Below are 17,991 nucleotides of genomic sequence, written 5' to 3'. Positions count from 1 at the left end.
CTCAAGTATGTTTGGAGAACCTCATGATTCGGTTCTTCGTCTTGTTGGCCTGCTTAGGGTCGAGCACGTCGCGAAGACATGGCCAGGTGTCGAATCCGTTTCCAGGAAACTCGGTGTACGTCTGCAGTCCGCCATCCACGGTTGCGTCCGATCTTTGATAGGTACGATAGGCCGTTCAGAAATGGCGAGGGCATGGACGTTCTCCGTTAACATAGTCCAGCACTCATACCCGTAGAGGACTACCGGACGTATCAGTGTGCGATATATCGTGCTTTTTGTATATTGTGTTAGAAGTAAGCAACGTTTTGTAATTCTGGGTTTGACACCTTTGGTGTCAAACTAGTATATATGTAAGCAGGATACATTTCTGAACTCGGTCAGTTGAAAATAAACGAATAACCAATTAACAGGTTATGGGCCCAGTGTACGTTACTCCAGTGAAAGTTGTACTAGTGAATTTGTTGTAATTTAAAACAACATGACGACGACTTTGCAAGTGAAGCTCCCACGTTTGGGAGAGGATAATTTCGAAGTTTGGAAGTTCCGAGTTGAAATGGAACTTATACGGCAGGAACTGTCAAAGTTTGTTAAGGATCCTAAGCCGGAGAATCCTAATGATGCGTGGATGCTGGGTGATGCAAAGACACGTGGAGTGATTAGTGCAACGGTGGATGATTCTCTGCTGGTGCATATTATGAACAAGCAAACCGCAAAGGAAATGTGGGACTCGCTTTGTTCGGTGCATCAAAGTAGCGGCCTCCCATCAGTGCTATATGTGTTACGGAAGCTGTGTTCTATTAAACTCTCTGAAGGTGGAAATTTGCCAGCTCATCTTAATGAAATGGTGAAATTTCAAACGCGGTTACAAGCGGTGAATGAGGGATTAAAGGACCGTGTGTTTATGGCACTTATATTATCAAGCTTACCACCGTCTTATGGTAGCTTGATTGTTTCCCTGGAGAATCGTAGTGAGGCTGAATTAACCCCAGAATTCGCCATGGGAAAGTTGCGTGAGGAGTACCGCAGAAGATCAGAAAGTGGGGAAAATTCTGCAACGGATGAAACTGCGCTTAACGTGCAATCGCCAAAGGAAAGTCCAATTTGCTATCACTGTCGCAAACCTGGACATTTTCGGCGGGAGTGCCCAAAGTTGAAGAAGAACAAAGGACACAAAAAGGCAGTTGCAAACCTCACGGTATCGATTGGAGGAAATCAGTGGATAATCGATAGTGGTGCCAGCAGGCACATGTGTAATAACACTGCTATGTTCCAATGGCTAAAGAGTTTTTCCGAAGAAGATGCGGTTCATGTTTCGTTAGCAGACGGTAAAACAGTAAATGCAGCCGGAATAGGACAATGTATGATAAATTGTTCTAAAGGACAATTTGTGGTCAAAGATGTGTTATTTGTACCGGTTCTTAACAGCAATTTGCTGTCAGTGGCTTGTCTTTGTGCGGAAGGTTATAGAGTAATCTTCACAAAGGATTCCTGTGAAGTCAGTAAGAACGGTGTGGTTGCGATTCAAGGAAAATTGCAAAATAGTTTGTATACGCAACAAACGGAATCAGCGTATGTGGTATGTGACAGCAACAGTGATGGTTGTGTGCATCAGTGGCATAAGCGATTCGGTCATCGCGAGAATAGTGCGATCAAATGCTTATTTGATGGGAACATGTGTACTGGTGCAAAAGTAAAAGCATGCTCGTGTGATTCAACCTGTGAGGTGTGTTTGGAGGGAAAATTGTCTAGAACAAAGATCCCGAAGCGTGCTGAGCGGCGTAGACAAGGTGTATTAGAAATAGTGCACAGCGACGTGTGTGGCCCCATGCCAGTAAAGACTCCGAGTGGAAATCGCTATTTCCTAACTATAATCGACGATTATAGTCGATATACGGTGGTATATTTGTTGAGGTCGAAATCGGAAGCCTGTGACAGAATAATGGATTTTGTAAGGTTAGTGAAAACCCAGTTCGGTAAAATCCCAAAATAATCCGATCAGATGGAGGCGGGGAATATACGAGTGACAAGCTGAAAAACTTTTATAGAAATGCAGGCATATTGTCACAAACATCCACCGCGTATACGCCTCAACAAAACGGCGTGGCAGAAAGAAGAAACCGATATTTGCAGGAAATGACAACGGCTATGCTTTTGGGAGCCAATCTGGACAAAAAGTATTGGGGAGAAGCAGTACTTTGTGCAGCTTATTTGCAGAATCGCTTGCCGTCGAATGCAGTGAACAATACCCCTTACGAATTGTGGTTCAAAAGAAAGCCAGGTGTTAACCATCTCCGGGCATATGGTTGTAGTGCTTGGGTACATATTCCTAAGAACAACCGTGGAAAGTTTTCGAGCAAGGCGAAGAAACTCACGTTCATTGGATACTCCGAAGAGCAAAAGGCGTATCGCTTTGTAGATCTGAAGACAGCAAAAATAACAGTGAGTCGCGACGCAAGGTTCCTCGAAAACGAGCAACCAAATAACTATTGTGAGGAGCGTGCTTGCAGCCAGCGTGAGAACAATAGCGTTGTTGTTTTCGATACAGCCCCTGTTTATGTCGAGAACGAAACTACCTCGTCCGTCGGCGAACAATTGGAATTTGAGGAAGCTGAGTTTCTTGATGCGTCCAATGGCTCGGTGGATGAATCGGTCATCGAAGACAATGCGGTGAGTAGTTTGCCAGTACGTGAATCTCGAGGAAAGCGGCCAGGGTACCTGGATGATTTTGTCGTTGGTGTGGCGTACGTCCAGGAAGAACCAACGACATGGGTCGAGGCGATGAATTCTCCCAACTCCGGTTCGTGGAAAGCAGCTATGGAAAGTGAGCTGAAATCGCATACAAAGAACGGCACGTGGTGTTTGGTGGATTTACCTGCGGGTAAGAAAGCAATCGGGAGTCGATGGGTTTTCAAAATGAAGAAAAATGAAGAGGGTCAGATAGTGCGTTTCAAAGCTAGGATAGTCGCACAAGGTTTCAATCAAGTGTACGGCACGGATTATGACGAAACATTCGCTCCAGTGACAAGATATAATACGGTTCGTACTTTGTTAGCGATTGCTGGAAGAGATAAATTGACCGTAAAGCATTTAGATGTCGAAACCGCCTATCTTCATGGGAATTTAGAAGAGGAAATCTATATGCGTCAACCTCCTGGCAGTGAAATAAAAGGAAAGGAACATAAAGTTTGCCTTTTGAGGAGGAGCATTTATGGCTTAAAACAGGCAGCGAGATGCTGGAACCTTACACTGTGTAAAGCAATTGAAGAAATAGGGTTTAAAGTAAGTCAAGCTGATCCCTGTTTGTTTACACGCTCTAAAACATATTTAATTGTATATGTAGATGATTTGCTCGTGGCAAGTATGGAAGAAAATACTATCATGGAAATCTACAGTGAGTTGAAGAAACGGTTTTCAATTAAAATGTTAGGAGATGTGAAACATTTTTTAGGAATGCAAGTGGTTAGGGATGAGAATGGAAAATTTAGTCTGAGTGCTAGAGCCCATATCGAAGAGCTTATTTCGAAAGTAGGACTAGAGAACGCAAAAACTGCTAAAACTCCGATGGATCAAGGATTCTTACGAGATGAAAAAGAAAGCAAAATACTTAAGGAAAGTACCAAGTATAGAAGTGTCGTAGGAAGCTTAATGTTTATAGCTAATTGTGCCAGGCCAGACATTTCTGCTAGCGTAGGTTTTCTTGGAAGAAAATTCAATGAACCTACAGAAAAGGATTGGATAGCAGCTAAACGGGTGATTAGATACCTGAAAGGCACCAAGCAATGGTATTTGAATCTTGGTGGGACGAATGATAAAAATATGGAGGCTTTTTCAGACGCGGATTGGGCAGGAGAAACAAGCTCCAGAAAATCTACCACAGGATTTGTAATATTTTATGCAGGAGGAGCCATAGCGTGGGCAAGTAGGCGCCAGAACTGTGTAAGTTTATCTTCAATGGAAGCCGAGTACTGTTCTTTAACAGAAGTTTGTCAGGAGATAGTTTGGCAAAGGCGGCTATTGAAAGATATGGGACAATCAGTTAATGAACCTACGATGGTATACGAGGACAATCAGGCATGCATAAGTTTCGCCGAATCTGGTAGATGTACAAGGCGATCTAAACACATTGAAACAAAAATGTATTTTGTTAAGGATTTGATTGAGAAGAATGTTGTTCAGATTAAGTACTGCCCAAGCGAAGAAATGAAAGCAGATATCCTTACCAAGCCATTGGGAGCCATAAAACACATAAATATGTGTAGATATTTGAGTGTGACAGGTCAAAACGTTGAGGAGGAGTGTTAGAAGTAAGCAACGTTTTGTAATTCTGGGTTTGACACCTTTGGTGTCAAACTAGTATATAAGCAGGATACATTTCTGAACTCGGTCAGTTGAAAATAAACGAATAACCAATTAACATATTGCTGGAGTCTTCTGCATTGCGAGTGGATCGAGTTAGTGGAGCCCGTAGTAGGCACGATTTCCCTGCGCAATGCACCTTCGGATTGTGCTGATTATATTATAGTCCAAAGTTACAATCGTACCAAAGGAGCAGAGCTTCTCTACCACCTCGAGATCGTCGCCGTCAACTGATGCTCTACTTCCGAGTCGGGCGCTATCACCGTCAGAGCCTCCATCAAGCAGGTACTTTGTCTTTGTCGCATTGATCCTCAATCCAATTCTGTCGTCCTCTCCTTTCACTCGGGAGAGCACGTCGCACACCGCCGCCAATGTTCGTCCGATGATATTAATGGCATCTGCGAAGCCGAGAAATTTGAAAGAAAGAACGAAAATCGTGCCCCGGATGTCGAAGCCCGCGCTTCGCATGACACCTTCCAGAACGATGTTAAACAGCAAACAGGAGAGTCCGTCCCCTTGCCTCAGACCCCGGTGAGATTCAAACGATTCCGACAGCATGTTCGACACTCGCACCTTAGATGCACCCCGTGCATCGTGGCCTTCAACAGCCGTACCACCTTACCTGGGAATCCATACTGCTGCGTGATGTGCCATAGTTCGATCCGATCTATGGCGCCGTAACCCGCTTTGAAGTCAATGAACAGGTGCACTCGGCACTTTTGTAGGATCTGCCGCAGAGTAAAAATTCGATCAGTGGTCGATTTCCGTCCTACAAATCCAGCTTGGTAGCTTCAGACGAAATCTGTGGCAAGGGGTGCAAGTCTGCAGAAGAGTATTCGGGACAGATTCTTATAGACGGCATTCAGGACTGTGATGTTTGATGGCACTGATGACTTCGTCCAAGGATGGCTGGGGCACATCATGATGGCTTTCTTGCTTTCTTCTGCTTCCTGTGCCTGGTTCGGTATATCCTGCATCTGCTACATTCAGGTGTTTGTCTAAGTAGTACTTTCACCTGTCGATCATCTCTCGCTCGTCCGAAAGGATATCTCCCACCTCGTTGCAACACATGGCGTTCATGGGAATAAATCCGCTTCGTTTAGCAATCAACATTCTGTAGTGCTACCTGGGATAGCTGCTGCATCAGTTGCTCATCCGACTCTTCGAAGCTGCGCTTCTTCTCCTGGAAGAGTCGGGACTGCAGCCTTCTCAGTCGTCTATAGTTTTCTACGTCCTGGCGGGTCTTGCGCTGGAGCATACGAGTAAGCGCAGCGTTCTTCTTGGATAGTGCTCGTCTGCTCTCATGGATAAACCATTCGCTCCTCTGGATACATGTTACGAGGCCAATTGTTTGATCGGCCGTGCTGCTGATGGCTTGCGCCAATGGTCATTGGAGGACATCGCCTCGAAAGTAGTGTCCTCCGACAGCGCTTCCACAAGCGCGGTCGCGAAGTCCTTCACCTCACCAGTTTGTCTCAATCGATCTATGTTTATCGTTGGTTTATTGGTTTATATCCTTGGGGTAGGCTAATAGTTTAGTTTATTGGCTACGCACAATTGGGGCGAAATGGTCTGAGTCGATGTTTGCTCCCCTGTATGTACGTACGACGATAATATCCGAGAAGTGCCTTCCATCGATGAGAAGATGGTCAATCTGGGAATATATCTGCTGTGGTGATCTCTGGGTGTAACTGAAGCGAGGATCGGTTTGGAAGAAGGTGCTGCCATGTGCTTGGAGAAGGCGAAATGTACTAGATGAAGCCCATTGTCATGTGTCAGCTGGTGCACGCTGAAATTTCCTATCGTGGGTTTGAATTCTTCCTCCCGTCCGATCAGAGCGTTAAAGTGGTCGATGACAATCTCTCCAACTGCACATAGAGCTTGTCCATTTCGTCATCGGTGCTTTCACTAAGCGCATTGATAACACTCAGCTTGAAGAAACTTCCAGGAACCCTCAACCTGCATTTCCTTTCGTTGAACAGCCATCATCCGATCACTCGCTTTCGTATCTCACCTATGACCAGGAGCGCTGTACTCAGTTCAGCGTAGGATGCCAGGACACAAGGGACATTCAGCCGCCCCTAACACGAAGAAAAAATGCTGGCTGTCCCCTTCCGCTCAATTTAGTCATATAACCCCTCTACTACTGAATGCTACTCAATATTGTTTGAGCGCCCTAATGCTTGCAAACTTGTGACAAAATACTCATTTTTCAACTTGCTCTCTATTGAAGGAGTGTTTCTAATAAAGGCCCTTCTTTTATGGTTGACCGAATCATTGTCCTTCAAGGAGTATATAAACATTGAAGTAGTTAAAGTGCACAAAGTTCTACGCTAGCTATTTCCATTGCTAAGAAACTGATCAGCAATGTCGATGCACCATCTTTCCTTTCTTTCTTCAACCCTATAGAAGTTATAAACCACTCCATGCATCATTTCTGTTTGATAAGTTTCGTAGTAATTAGTTTTAGTTATAATTAGTTACTTAATTACTAGATAATAAAATTATATCTGTTAAGCATAAGGAAGGACATTTTGTTACATATGAAATGGATTTTCATCAACACATTCGAATGAAAAATTAATTGTAAATAACATGTTCAAACGCTAAATAGTGAGTATGGTAATGACATTCTTTAATCATAATGTTACAAATAATGTCATGTTACATTTAATGTACACAAAGTGCAAAACACGCACACGTGGGTTGCATAGCAGCATCTGGTGTCTAGCTGATACACACTTGTCAATAATACACACATAATCGCACGTTTAATAAAGAATATGCGTTTATCTTCTGTACTGGCTTTTTGTGTCGTCAACATTCATGTATCGAGTGTATTTGTTTTCTCTCTCAGCGTATAGTAAACAACTTTTAACTATTGTTGCAACAGCTTAAAAAACTGTACGAAACATGCCACAGAGCCGTATCGCACGCAAGTGCTAAACAATACCTTGTATTGGAAAACGTTATTATTTTCATTTATAAGCAGTCGCAGCGGATTGGAATCATCATCCAAACGGCTCAACCGCTAGCTTACACATCTAAACAACCTTCAAACAAATCAACCAACCATCTTGCAACCATGAAGTCGATCCTTGCTCTAGTCCTGTTCGTCGCTTGTGCCACTCAAGTCTACTCAGGTAAGTCACCCACGGCCTTTTAGCTACGAAACTCTACTCAAATTGATATTCTGTTCTTAAAGGATGTCTCAGGTCGTATCCGCACTACACTGGCTATGTAGCGCCTCATGGTTATGGTCTACATGGTTGTGGTCTTCATCGCGCCGGTCATCATGCTGTTGTGAACGTTAACCTTCCGGGCGTTACGTCATATCATCGGCCCGGATCCTGCGGCTGTGGAAATTGTGTTTCTTGCAGGACACGTTGTACTGGTCTGCATTATCCCGGATCTTTCGGCTCTTACTATTACTAGTGAGCTTTTGGGATAAACTGGAGCCAAAGCTTCTTACTTGAACGACACAACTTACGGGAAAACACCGAATAACGCTGTATGACCAATACTGCTTTCCGAATAAACTGTAGTAAACTGCAACAAAACCTTTTTTGTATTTCAATTTCTAAACAAACTAGCTATTAGTATGTATGAGTGGAATCGTTATACTCTGCATGATTAATTATTTACAAAAAACAAATGTAATATGATGGTAGAGCAATACTATCCTAAAAAAGAGAACAACTGAAACAACCTTCAACACTCTCAAGTATGAGAGATTGTGAGATCTTCAGCAACACCCTCCTCTTCCATACTTACTTGGACGTTAAATTTATACGATCATGACTTGAGGCAGTGTGACTGGCCCTGCGCTGTTGTCCTCAAGTATCTTTGGAGAACCTCATGATTCGGTTCTTCGTCTTGTTGGCCTGCTTAGCGTCGAACACGTCGCGAAGACATGGTCAGGTCTCGAATCCGTTTCCAGGAACCTCGGTCTCCGGCTGCAGTCCTCCATTAACGGTTGCGTCCGATCTCCGACAGGTATGACTCCACCTGATCCATCCAACGGGGTCGCTGTGCTCTTCTACGTCTCGTGCCGAACGGGTCGCTCACGAGCACCTTCCTGGTGGGGCATGAATGAGGCAACCTCATCACGTGCCCCAGCCATTGCTTTAACAACCATCAGGATATCTGCACCGCCAAACAGTTCTGTTAGTCCGTGGTTCATTCTCCTGCTCCCGATGCCCTGCTCGCACATACTGCCAAAGATGTTCCTTATCACCCGCCGTTCAGAAATGGCGAGGGCATGGACGTTCTCCGTTAACATAGTCCAGCACTCATACCCGTAGAGGACTACCGGACGTATCAATGTGCGATATGTCGTGGATTTTGTGTGTTGCTAGAGTCTTCTGCATTGCGAGTGGATCGAGTTAGTTGAGCCCGTAGTAGGCGCGATTTTCCTGAGCAATGCGCCTTCGGATTGTGCTGCTTATGTTATAGTCCAAAGTTACAATCGTACCAAAGGAGCAGAGCTCCTCTACCACCTCGAGATCGTCGCCGTCAACTGATGCTCTACTTCCGAGTCGGGCGCTATCACCGTCAGAGCCTCCATCAAGCAGGTACTTTGTCTTTGTCGCATTGATCCTCAATCCAATTCTGTCGTCCTCTCCTTTCACTCGGGAGAGCACGTCGCACACCGCCGCCAATGTTCGTCCGATGATATTAATGGCATCTGCGAAGCCGAGAAATTTGTAAGAACGGGTGAAAATCGTACCCCGGATGTCGAAGCCCGCGCTTCGCATGACACCTTCCAGAACGATGTTAAACAGGAAACAGGAGAGTCCGTCCCCTTGCCTCAGACCCCGGTGAGATTCAAACGATTCCGACAGCATGTTCGACACTCGCACCTTACACTGCACCCCGTCCATCGTGGCCTTCAACAGCTGTACCACCTTACTTGGGAATCCGTAGTGCTGCGTGGTGTGCCATAGTTCGATCTGATCTATGGCGTCGTAACCCGCTTTGAAGTCAATGAACAGGTGCACTCGGCACTTTTGTAGGATCTGCCGCAGAGTAAAGATTAGGTCGGTGGTCGATTTCCGTCCAACAAATCCAGCTTGGTAGCTTCAGACGAAATCTGTGGCAAGGGGCGCAAGTCTGCAGAAGAGTATTCGGGACAGATTCTTATAGACGGCATTCAGGACTGTGATGGCTCGGTAGATAGTTTGATGGCACTGATGACTTCGTCCAAGGATGATTGGGGCACTTCGAAGCCATCATGATGGCTTTCTTGCTTTCCTCTGCTTCCTGTGCCTGGTTCGGTATATCCTGCACCATGCTGTTACATTAAGGTGTTTGTCTAAGTAGTACTTTCACCTGTCGATCATCTCTCGCTCGTCCGAAAGGATATCTCCCACCTCGTTACAACACATGGCGTTCATGGGAATAAATCCGCTTCGTTTAGCAATCAACATTCTGTAGAACTTACTGGGATAGCTGCTGCATCAGTTGCTCATCCGACTCTTCGAAGCTGCGCTTCTTCTCCTGGAACAGTCGGGACAGCAGCCTTCTCAGTCGTATATAGTTTTCTACGTCCTGGCGGGTCTTGCGCTGGAGCATACGAGTAAGCGCTGCGTTCTTCTTGGATAGTGCTCGTCTACTCGCATCGATAAACCATTCGCTCCTCTGGATACATGTTACGCGGCCAATTGTTTGATCGGCCGCGCTGCTGATGGCTTGCGCCAATGGTCATTGGAGGACATCGCCTCGAAAGTAGTGTCCTCCGACAGCGCTTCCACAAGCGCGGTCGCGAAGTCCTTCACCTCACCAGTTTGTCTCAATCGATCTATGTTTATCGTTGGTTTATTGGTTTATATCCTTGGGGTAGGCTAATAGTTTAGTTTATTGGCTACGCACAATTGGGGCGAAATGGTCTGAGTCGATGTTTGCTCCCCTGTATGTACGTACGACGATAATATCCGAGAAGTGCCTTCCATCGATGAGAAGATGGTCAATCTGGGAATATATCTGCTGTGGTGATCTCTAGGTGTAACTGAAGCGAGGATCGGTTTGGAAGAAGGTGCTGCCAATGATCATGTGCTTGGAAAAGGCGAAGATGAAGCCCATTGTCATTTGTCGGCTGGTGCACGCTGAAACTTCCTATCGTGGGTTTGAATTCTTCCTCCCGTTCGATCAGAGCGTTAAAGTGTCCGATGACAATCTTAACGTCGTGTCAGCGCTGCGATATTGACGTCGTGTTGTGGTCGTACTCGCTGATTAGGTGGTGGTAACCAGGAGCGCTGTACTCAGTTCAGCGTAGGATGCCAGGACACAAGGGACATTCAGCCGCCCCTAACACGAAGAAAAAATGCTGGCTGTCCCCTTCCGCTCAATTTAGTCATATAACCCCTCTACTACTGAATGCTACTCAATATCGTTTGAGCGCCCTAATGCTTGCAAACTTGTGACAAAATACTCATTTTTCAACTTGCTCTCTATTGAAGGAGTGTTTCTAATAAAAGCCCTTCTTTTATGGTTGACCGAATCATTGTCCTTCAAGGAGTATATAAACATTGAAGTAGTTAAAGTGCACAAAGCTCTACGCAAGCTATTTTCATTGCTAAGATACTGATCAACCATCTTTCCTTTCTTTCTTCAACCCTATAGAAGTTATAAACCACTCCATGCATAAGTTCTGTTTGTTTAGTTTCGTAGTAATTAGTTTTAGTTATAATTAGTTACTTAATTACTAGATTATAAGATTATATCTTTTAGGTTGACTGTTAAGATAAGGAAGGACATTTTGTTACATATGAAATGGATTTTCATCAACACATTCGAATGAAAAATTAATTGTAAATAACATGTTCAAACGCTAAATAGTGAGTATGGTAATGACATTCTTTAATCATAATGTTACAAATAATGTCATGTTACATTTAATGTACACAAAGTGCAAAACACGCACACGTGGGTTGCATAGCAGCATCTGGTGTCTAGCTGATACACACTTGTCAATAATACACACCTAATCGCACGTTTAATAAAGAATATGCGTTTATCTTCTGTACTGGCTTTTTATGTCGTCAACATTCATGTATCGACTGTATTTGTTTTTTCTCTCAGCGTATAGTAAACAGCTTTTAACTGTTGTTGCAACAGCTTAAAAAAACTATACGAAACATGCCACAGAGCCGTATCGCACGCAAGTGCTAAACAATACCTTGTATTGGAAAACGTTATTATTTTCATTTATAAGCAGTCGCAGCGAATTGGAATCATCATCCTAACGGCTCAACCGCTAGCTTACACATCTAAACAACTCTCAAACAAATCAACCAACCATCTTGCAACCATGAAGTCGATCCTTGCCCTCGTCCTGTTCGTCGCCTGTGCCACTCAAGTCTACTCTGGTAAGTCGCCCACGGCTTTTTAGCTACGAAACTCTACTCAAATTGATATTCTGTTCTTAAAGGATGTCTCAGGTCGTATCCGCACTACACTGGCTATGTAGCGCCTCATGGTTATGGTCTACATGGTTGTGGTCTTCATCGCGCCGGTCATCATGCTGTTGTGAACGTTAACCTTCCGGGCGTTACGTCATATCATCGGCCCGGATCCTGCGGCTGTGGAAATTGTGTTTCTTGCAGGACACGTTGTACTGGTCTGCATTATCCCGGATCTTTCGGCTCTTACTATTACTAGTGAGCTTTTGGGATAAACTGGAGTCAAAGCTTCTTACTTGAACGACACAACTTACGGGAAAACACCGAATAACGCTGTATGACCAATACTGCTTTCCGAATAAACTGTAGTAAACTGCAACAAAACCTTTTTTGTATTTCAATTTCTAAACAAACTAGCTACTAGTATGTATGAGTGGAATCGTTATACTCTGCATGATTAATCGCTATATAAATTCTACTCGTGCAGTAACGCAGCGTTACTGCAGTGTTGGCATACCGGTTTTTCTAAGCCAGTGTTGTAAAACTATCACTTGCCCAATAAGAAAGCTCAATCAACAAACCCTGCATGTGCACTAGATCGGTATCGTTTTTCGGTTGTTGTACAGGATCTAAGCCTACTTCAACTTATCGAAATGTGAATGGATCATACAAAAGGATATTTTACGGTAGGACGATGTTAAATGTTACAAAGTAGGCTGGCTCAACAAATAGTACAAGTGGTGCAGTTTAAAGAGTGTGTGTTGGCTAAGTGAAAGTACCTGTTCAAAAAAGCAAAATCAACCGCATTTTACCACCAGAACAATATTTAGAAGCAATAGAACGAAGATTTGACCTTTTTGCAATTGCTGAATTGCCGCGGCGGCGGTATCTACACCATAGGATGGAGGATCAAATCCCATCCAGGCCAAACCCCCGTACACAGGATGTCTCGCTACGGGTAAATAGTCAAGAAAAGCCATTAACGGCTGGCCAAGACCTCTTCAAGTTGTGATGTCCCAAAAAAGGAGAATAATATCAATACCAGGTGGTATCTATCCAGGAAAAATGGAATAACTGGTGAAGATGGTGATGATATTAGCCCGGGCAACCGGGCCAACATTGAACACTGCCAATTTTGTTTAACAGTGAAAATATCCACTACTGTACTTCGTTAAACCGATCTCATTCGTTGTCGGTAAGGAGTTTGGAATTTGCTTAAAAATTTATTCAACGATTTACTATTTTCATTGGATGTAGAAAACGGAATACATGTCATGCGCTCCAAAAATATTTCTTTTCCGTAGTCGATCCTACAATGGCACATCATGAAACCAAAACTGGAGAGACCGGATGTGCATCTTAAACGGAATTTTCTAAGCCTTCCACGTCTTCAATGTTTGGATTTTCCCTATTTCGGCGATTGTAGCAGAACTATTGTAAAGAAATTCTGAAGGAGCCAAGATAGTAAATTGAACATTTTAGATGGTTGAAAAGAAGCAATTAAAACCCACGATGGCCGGGCTGACATTGGCCTTGACCAACTTTGAAATCCTCAAAACGAACGAATAATTCTCAAATCGGTTATTAGGAGCTCGCGGTGAAGGGTAAGGAATCATTCGATTTGATGAAAAATTGTTTCACAGGTTATTTTTCCTTTTGGTTGTAGCAGATGAAATATACCTGATGTTCAAAGCAAATTGGCATGTTCAGTCTGTAAGGCTGGATTTCACTGTAAGTAGCGTAGTATCGCCAACGTAAGCCGTAATTATATCAGAACATTTTCAGCATGATAAAAAAAAAACTTCTACTCGATGTGACGAAAACTCCATAGAACATACCTCGGCAATACGTAGATCTGTTGTGTAGGCATGTAACCGGGCCTATTAACTAGTTATTTACAAAAAACAAATGTAATATGATGGTAGAGCAATACTATCCTAAAAAAGATAACAACTGAAACAACCTTCAACACTCTCAAGTATGAGAGATTGTGAGATCTTCAGCAACACCCTCCTCTTCCATACTTACTTGGACGTTAAATTTATACGATCATGACTTGAGGCAGTGTGACTGGCCCTGCGCTGTTGTCCTCAAGTATCTTTGGGGAACCTCATGATTCGGTTCTTCGTCTTGTTGGCCTGCTTAGCGTCGAACACGTCGCGAAGACATGGTCAGGTCTCGAATCCGTTTCCAGGAACCTCGGTCTCCGGCTGCAGTCCTCCATCCACGGTTGCGTCCGATCTCCGACAGGTATGACTCCACCTGATCCATCCAACGGGGTCGCTGTGCTCTTCTACGTCTCGTGCCGAACGGGTCGCTCACGAGCACCTTCCTGGTGGGGCATGAATGAGGCAACCTCATCACGTGCCCCAGCCATTGCTTTAACAACCATCAGGATATCTGCACCGCCAAACAGTTCTGTTAGCTCGTGGTTCATTCTCCTGCTCCCGATGCCCTGCTCGCACATACTGCCAAAGATGTTCCTTATCACCCGCCGTTCAGAAATGGCGAGGGCATGGACGTTCTCCGTTAACATAGTCCAGCACTCATACCCGTAAAGGACTACCGGACGTATCAATGTGCGATATGTCGTGGATTTTGTGTGTTGCTAGAGTCTTCTGCATTGCGAGTGAATCGAGTTAGTGGAGCCCGTAGTAGGCGCGATTTTCCTGAGCAATGCGCCTTCGGATTGTGCTGCTTATGTTATAGTCCAAAGTTACAATCGTACCAAAGGAGCAGAGCTCCTCTACCACCTCGAGATCGTCGCCGTCAACTGATGCTCTACTTCCGAGTCGGGCGCTATCACCGTCAGAGCCTCCATCAAGCAGGTACTTTGTCTTTGTCGCATTGATCCTCAATCCAATCCTATTGACATCGCGTTTCAGCCGGGTGTGCACGTCGCAGACCGCCGCCAATGTCCGTCCGATGATGCTAACGCCATCTGCGAAGCCGAGAAATTTGAAAGAACGGATGAAAATCGTGCCCCGGATGTCGAAGCCCGCGCTTCGCAAGACACCTTCCAGAACGATGTTAAACAGCAAACAGGAGAGTCCGTCCCCTTGCCTCAGACTCCGGTGAGATTCAAACGATTCCGACAGCATGTTCGACACTCTCACCTTGCACTGCACCCCATCCATCGTGGCCTTCAACAGCCGTACCACCTTACCTGGGAATCCATACTGCTGCGTGAAGCTGCGGGGCCACGACAGTTGAGGATTCCCTCAGAACTCAAAACCTCAGGAACTCATGAGTGATTTTGAGGGATTTGCGTTTTGAGGAAAACCTGGCCGATCAACAAAAACCTCAAAAACTTTGGCTAAAGTCTGAAACACGACCCCCCCCACTCACGGTCACTCATCTGCGTGTCAATTTTTCGTACAGGGTGGTTCGGAGACTATGCAATGTGGCCTGAATTTGATTTTTTTTACAATTACTATTAAATTGTAAGGAGGTTTTCGCATAGTGAAAAGTGATTTATTCATCGAGGAACCAAGTTCCATACGCTGTTTGTGAAACCGTAAAATTTTCCTCATTTTTGGCCCAACTTTGCCCCATAGCTCCGCCGGTATCCAAGATATCGCCAAACTTTCTTCTGGCCATGGCTAGATGGCACTTGTGGCTACATTTCGTCCATGCACCACTAATCGCTACCATGTCTGTGGCCGGAGCTATTCGCGAAAGGTCCAACGGATCCCCAATCTTTGACCTGTGGTCGATAGATGGCACCAATTGCTACATTTTCTTCTTCGACGGCCATGCCCTCAGGTGTCTGTGTCTCGAAACATAATTAAAAAACACGCAACCGATTTCGAACCACCCTGCACGAATAAAAGTCACTCAAATGAGTGCCCGTGAGTGGGGGGGGTCGTGTTTCAGACTTTAGCCAAAACTTTTTGAGACTTTTTTTGAGGAATCGTTTTGACAGTTCCGATGTCTCAGCCGTTCAGAACATATTTTTGTTTGCGGTTTTTTTCAATGAAAGTACACTTTTCTTGTGCCATTGTTAATGCAAATAGCTACTGAAGAACTAAAATTAGCATTAATTATAATTTAACACCGTATTTGTGTGTTTATTTTTTTTGTTTTTTGCGACGGTAAATTGTTAACTTGTTACACAGTGTGTGACACAATTTATGTATACGTTTTAATTTAAAAACTAAACTTTTTATGCGAAAGACTACCTTTGAATCTCGTTCTTTTGATTGATAAAATGTTTAAATACTTTCTTTTCCATAAAACAATTTTTATTGACCATATTTTCCATTGAATTGATCAAAAAACACCTTTGAACAAAGATTACAATTACATGAAATGCGTAGCATTTGTCAAACACTGTTTGTTGTCGCTGACGAAAAGAGAGGCAGCATGAGTGATTGTTTGTGCGACCAAATTTGAGGAAAACCTCAAACGGCCACGGCAACACTGGTTTTGAGACGCTTTTTGAGGGATTTGAGTGACTGAGGAAGTTTGAGGGAAAGTCTCAACTGTCGTGGCCCCGCAGCTTGATGTACCATAGACAATAATAAACAATAATAATAATAATAGTTCGATCCGATCTATGGCGTCGTAACCCGCTTTGAAGTCAATGAACAGGTGCACTCGGCACTTTTGTAGGATCTGCCGCAGAGTAAAAATTTGGTCGGTGGTCGATTTCCGTCCAACAAATCCAGCTTGGTAGCTTCAGACGAAATCTGTGGCAAGGGGTGCATGTCTGCAGAAGAGTATTCGGGACTGATTCTTATAGACGGCATTCAGGACTGTGATGACTCGGAAGATAGTTTGATGGCACTGATGACTTCGTCCAAGGATGGAGCGGGCACTTCGTAGACTTTATGATGGCTTTCTTGCTTTCCTCTGCTTCCTGTGCCTGGTTCGGTATCTCCTGCATCTGCTACATTAAGGTGTTTGTCTAAGTAGTACTTTCACCTGTCGATCATCTCTCGCTCGTCCGAAAGGATATCTCCCTTCTCGTTGCGACACATGGCGTTCATGGGAATAAAACCGCTTCGTTTAGCAATCAACATTCTGTAGAACTTACTGGGATAGCTGCTGCATCAGTTGCTCATCCGACTCTTCGAAACTTCTTCTCCTGGAAGAGTCGGGACTGTTGCCTTCTCAGTCGTCTATAGTTTTCTACGTTCTGCCGGGTCTTGCGCTGGAGCATACGGGTCAGCGCAGCGTTCTTCTTGGATAGTGCTCGTCTGCTCTCATCGTTAAACCATTCGCTCCTCTGGATACGTGTTACGCGGCCAATTGTTTGATCGGCCGTGCTACTGATGGCTTGCGCCAATGGTCATTGGAGGACATCGCCTCGAAAGTAGTGTCCTCCGACAGCGCTTCCACAAGCGCGGTCGCGAAGTCCTTCACCTCACCAGTTTGTCTCAATCGATCTATGTTTATCGTTGGTTTATTGGTTTATATCCTTGGGGTAGGCTAATAGTTTAGTTTATTGGCTACGCACAATTGGGGCGAAATGGTCTGAGTCGATGTTTGCTCCCCTGTATGTACGTACGACGATAATATCCGAGAAGTGCCTTCCATCGATGAGAAGATGGTCAATCTGGGAATATATGTGCTGTGGTGATCTCTAGGTGTAACTGAAGCGAGGATCGCGTTGAAAGAAGGGGCTGCCAATGATCGAGTGCTTGGAAAAGGCGAAGATGAAGCCCATTGTCATTTGTCGGCTGGTGCACGCTGAAACTTCCTATCGTGGGTTTGAATTCTTCCTCCCGTTCGATCAGAGCGTTAAAGTGTCCGATGACAATCTTAACGTCGTGTCATCGCTGCGATATTGACGTCGTGTTGTGGTCGTACTCGCTGATTAGGTGGTGGTGACCAGGAGCGCTGTACTCAGTTCAGCGTAGGATGCCAGGACACAAGGGACATTCAGCCGCCCCTAACACGAAGAAAAAATGCTGGCTGTCCCCTTCCGCTCAATTTAGTCATATAACCCCTCTACTACTGAATGCTACTCATTATCGTTTGAGCGCCCTAATGCTTGCAAACTTGTGACAAAATACTCATTTTTCAACTTGCTCTCTATTGAAGGAGTGTTTCTAATAAAGGCCCTTCTTTTATGGTTGACCGAATCATTGTCCTTCAAGGAGTATATAAACATTGAAGTAGTTAAAGTGCACAAAGCTCTACGCAAGCTATTTTCATTGCTAAGATACTGATCAGCAATGTCGATGCACCATCTTTCCTTTCTTTCTTCAACCCTATAGAAGTTATAAAC

The 17,991-nt window shown here is 44.5% G+C and overlaps 1 protein-coding gene across 1 annotated transcript; it reads right to left on the bottom strand.

Annotated features, from left to right (window-relative positions):
- Positions 1-8,530: 8,530 nt before the first annotated feature.
- Positions 8,531-14,923, bottom strand: LOC125769401 (uncharacterized). Its single transcript, XM_049438124.1, has 2 exons — positions 14,773-14,923; positions 8,531-9,118 (listed from the first exon to the last, which is right to left on the bottom strand). The coding sequence occupies exons 1-2, from the start codon at positions 14,891-14,893 to the stop codon at positions 8,742-8,744; spliced, it is 498 nt and encodes a 165-aa protein (XP_049294081.1). The 5' UTR covers positions 14,894-14,923; the 3' UTR covers positions 8,531-8,741.
- Positions 14,924-17,991: the final 3,068 nt, after the last annotated feature.

The sequence above is a fragment of the Anopheles funestus genome, chromosome 3RL (assembly GCF_943734845.2).
Source record: "Anopheles funestus chromosome 3RL, idAnoFuneDA-416_04, whole genome shotgun sequence".
NCBI lineage: Eukaryota > Metazoa > Arthropoda > Insecta > Diptera > Culicidae > Anopheles > Anopheles funestus.
This window is presented reverse-complemented; position numbering and strand designations above follow the sequence as displayed.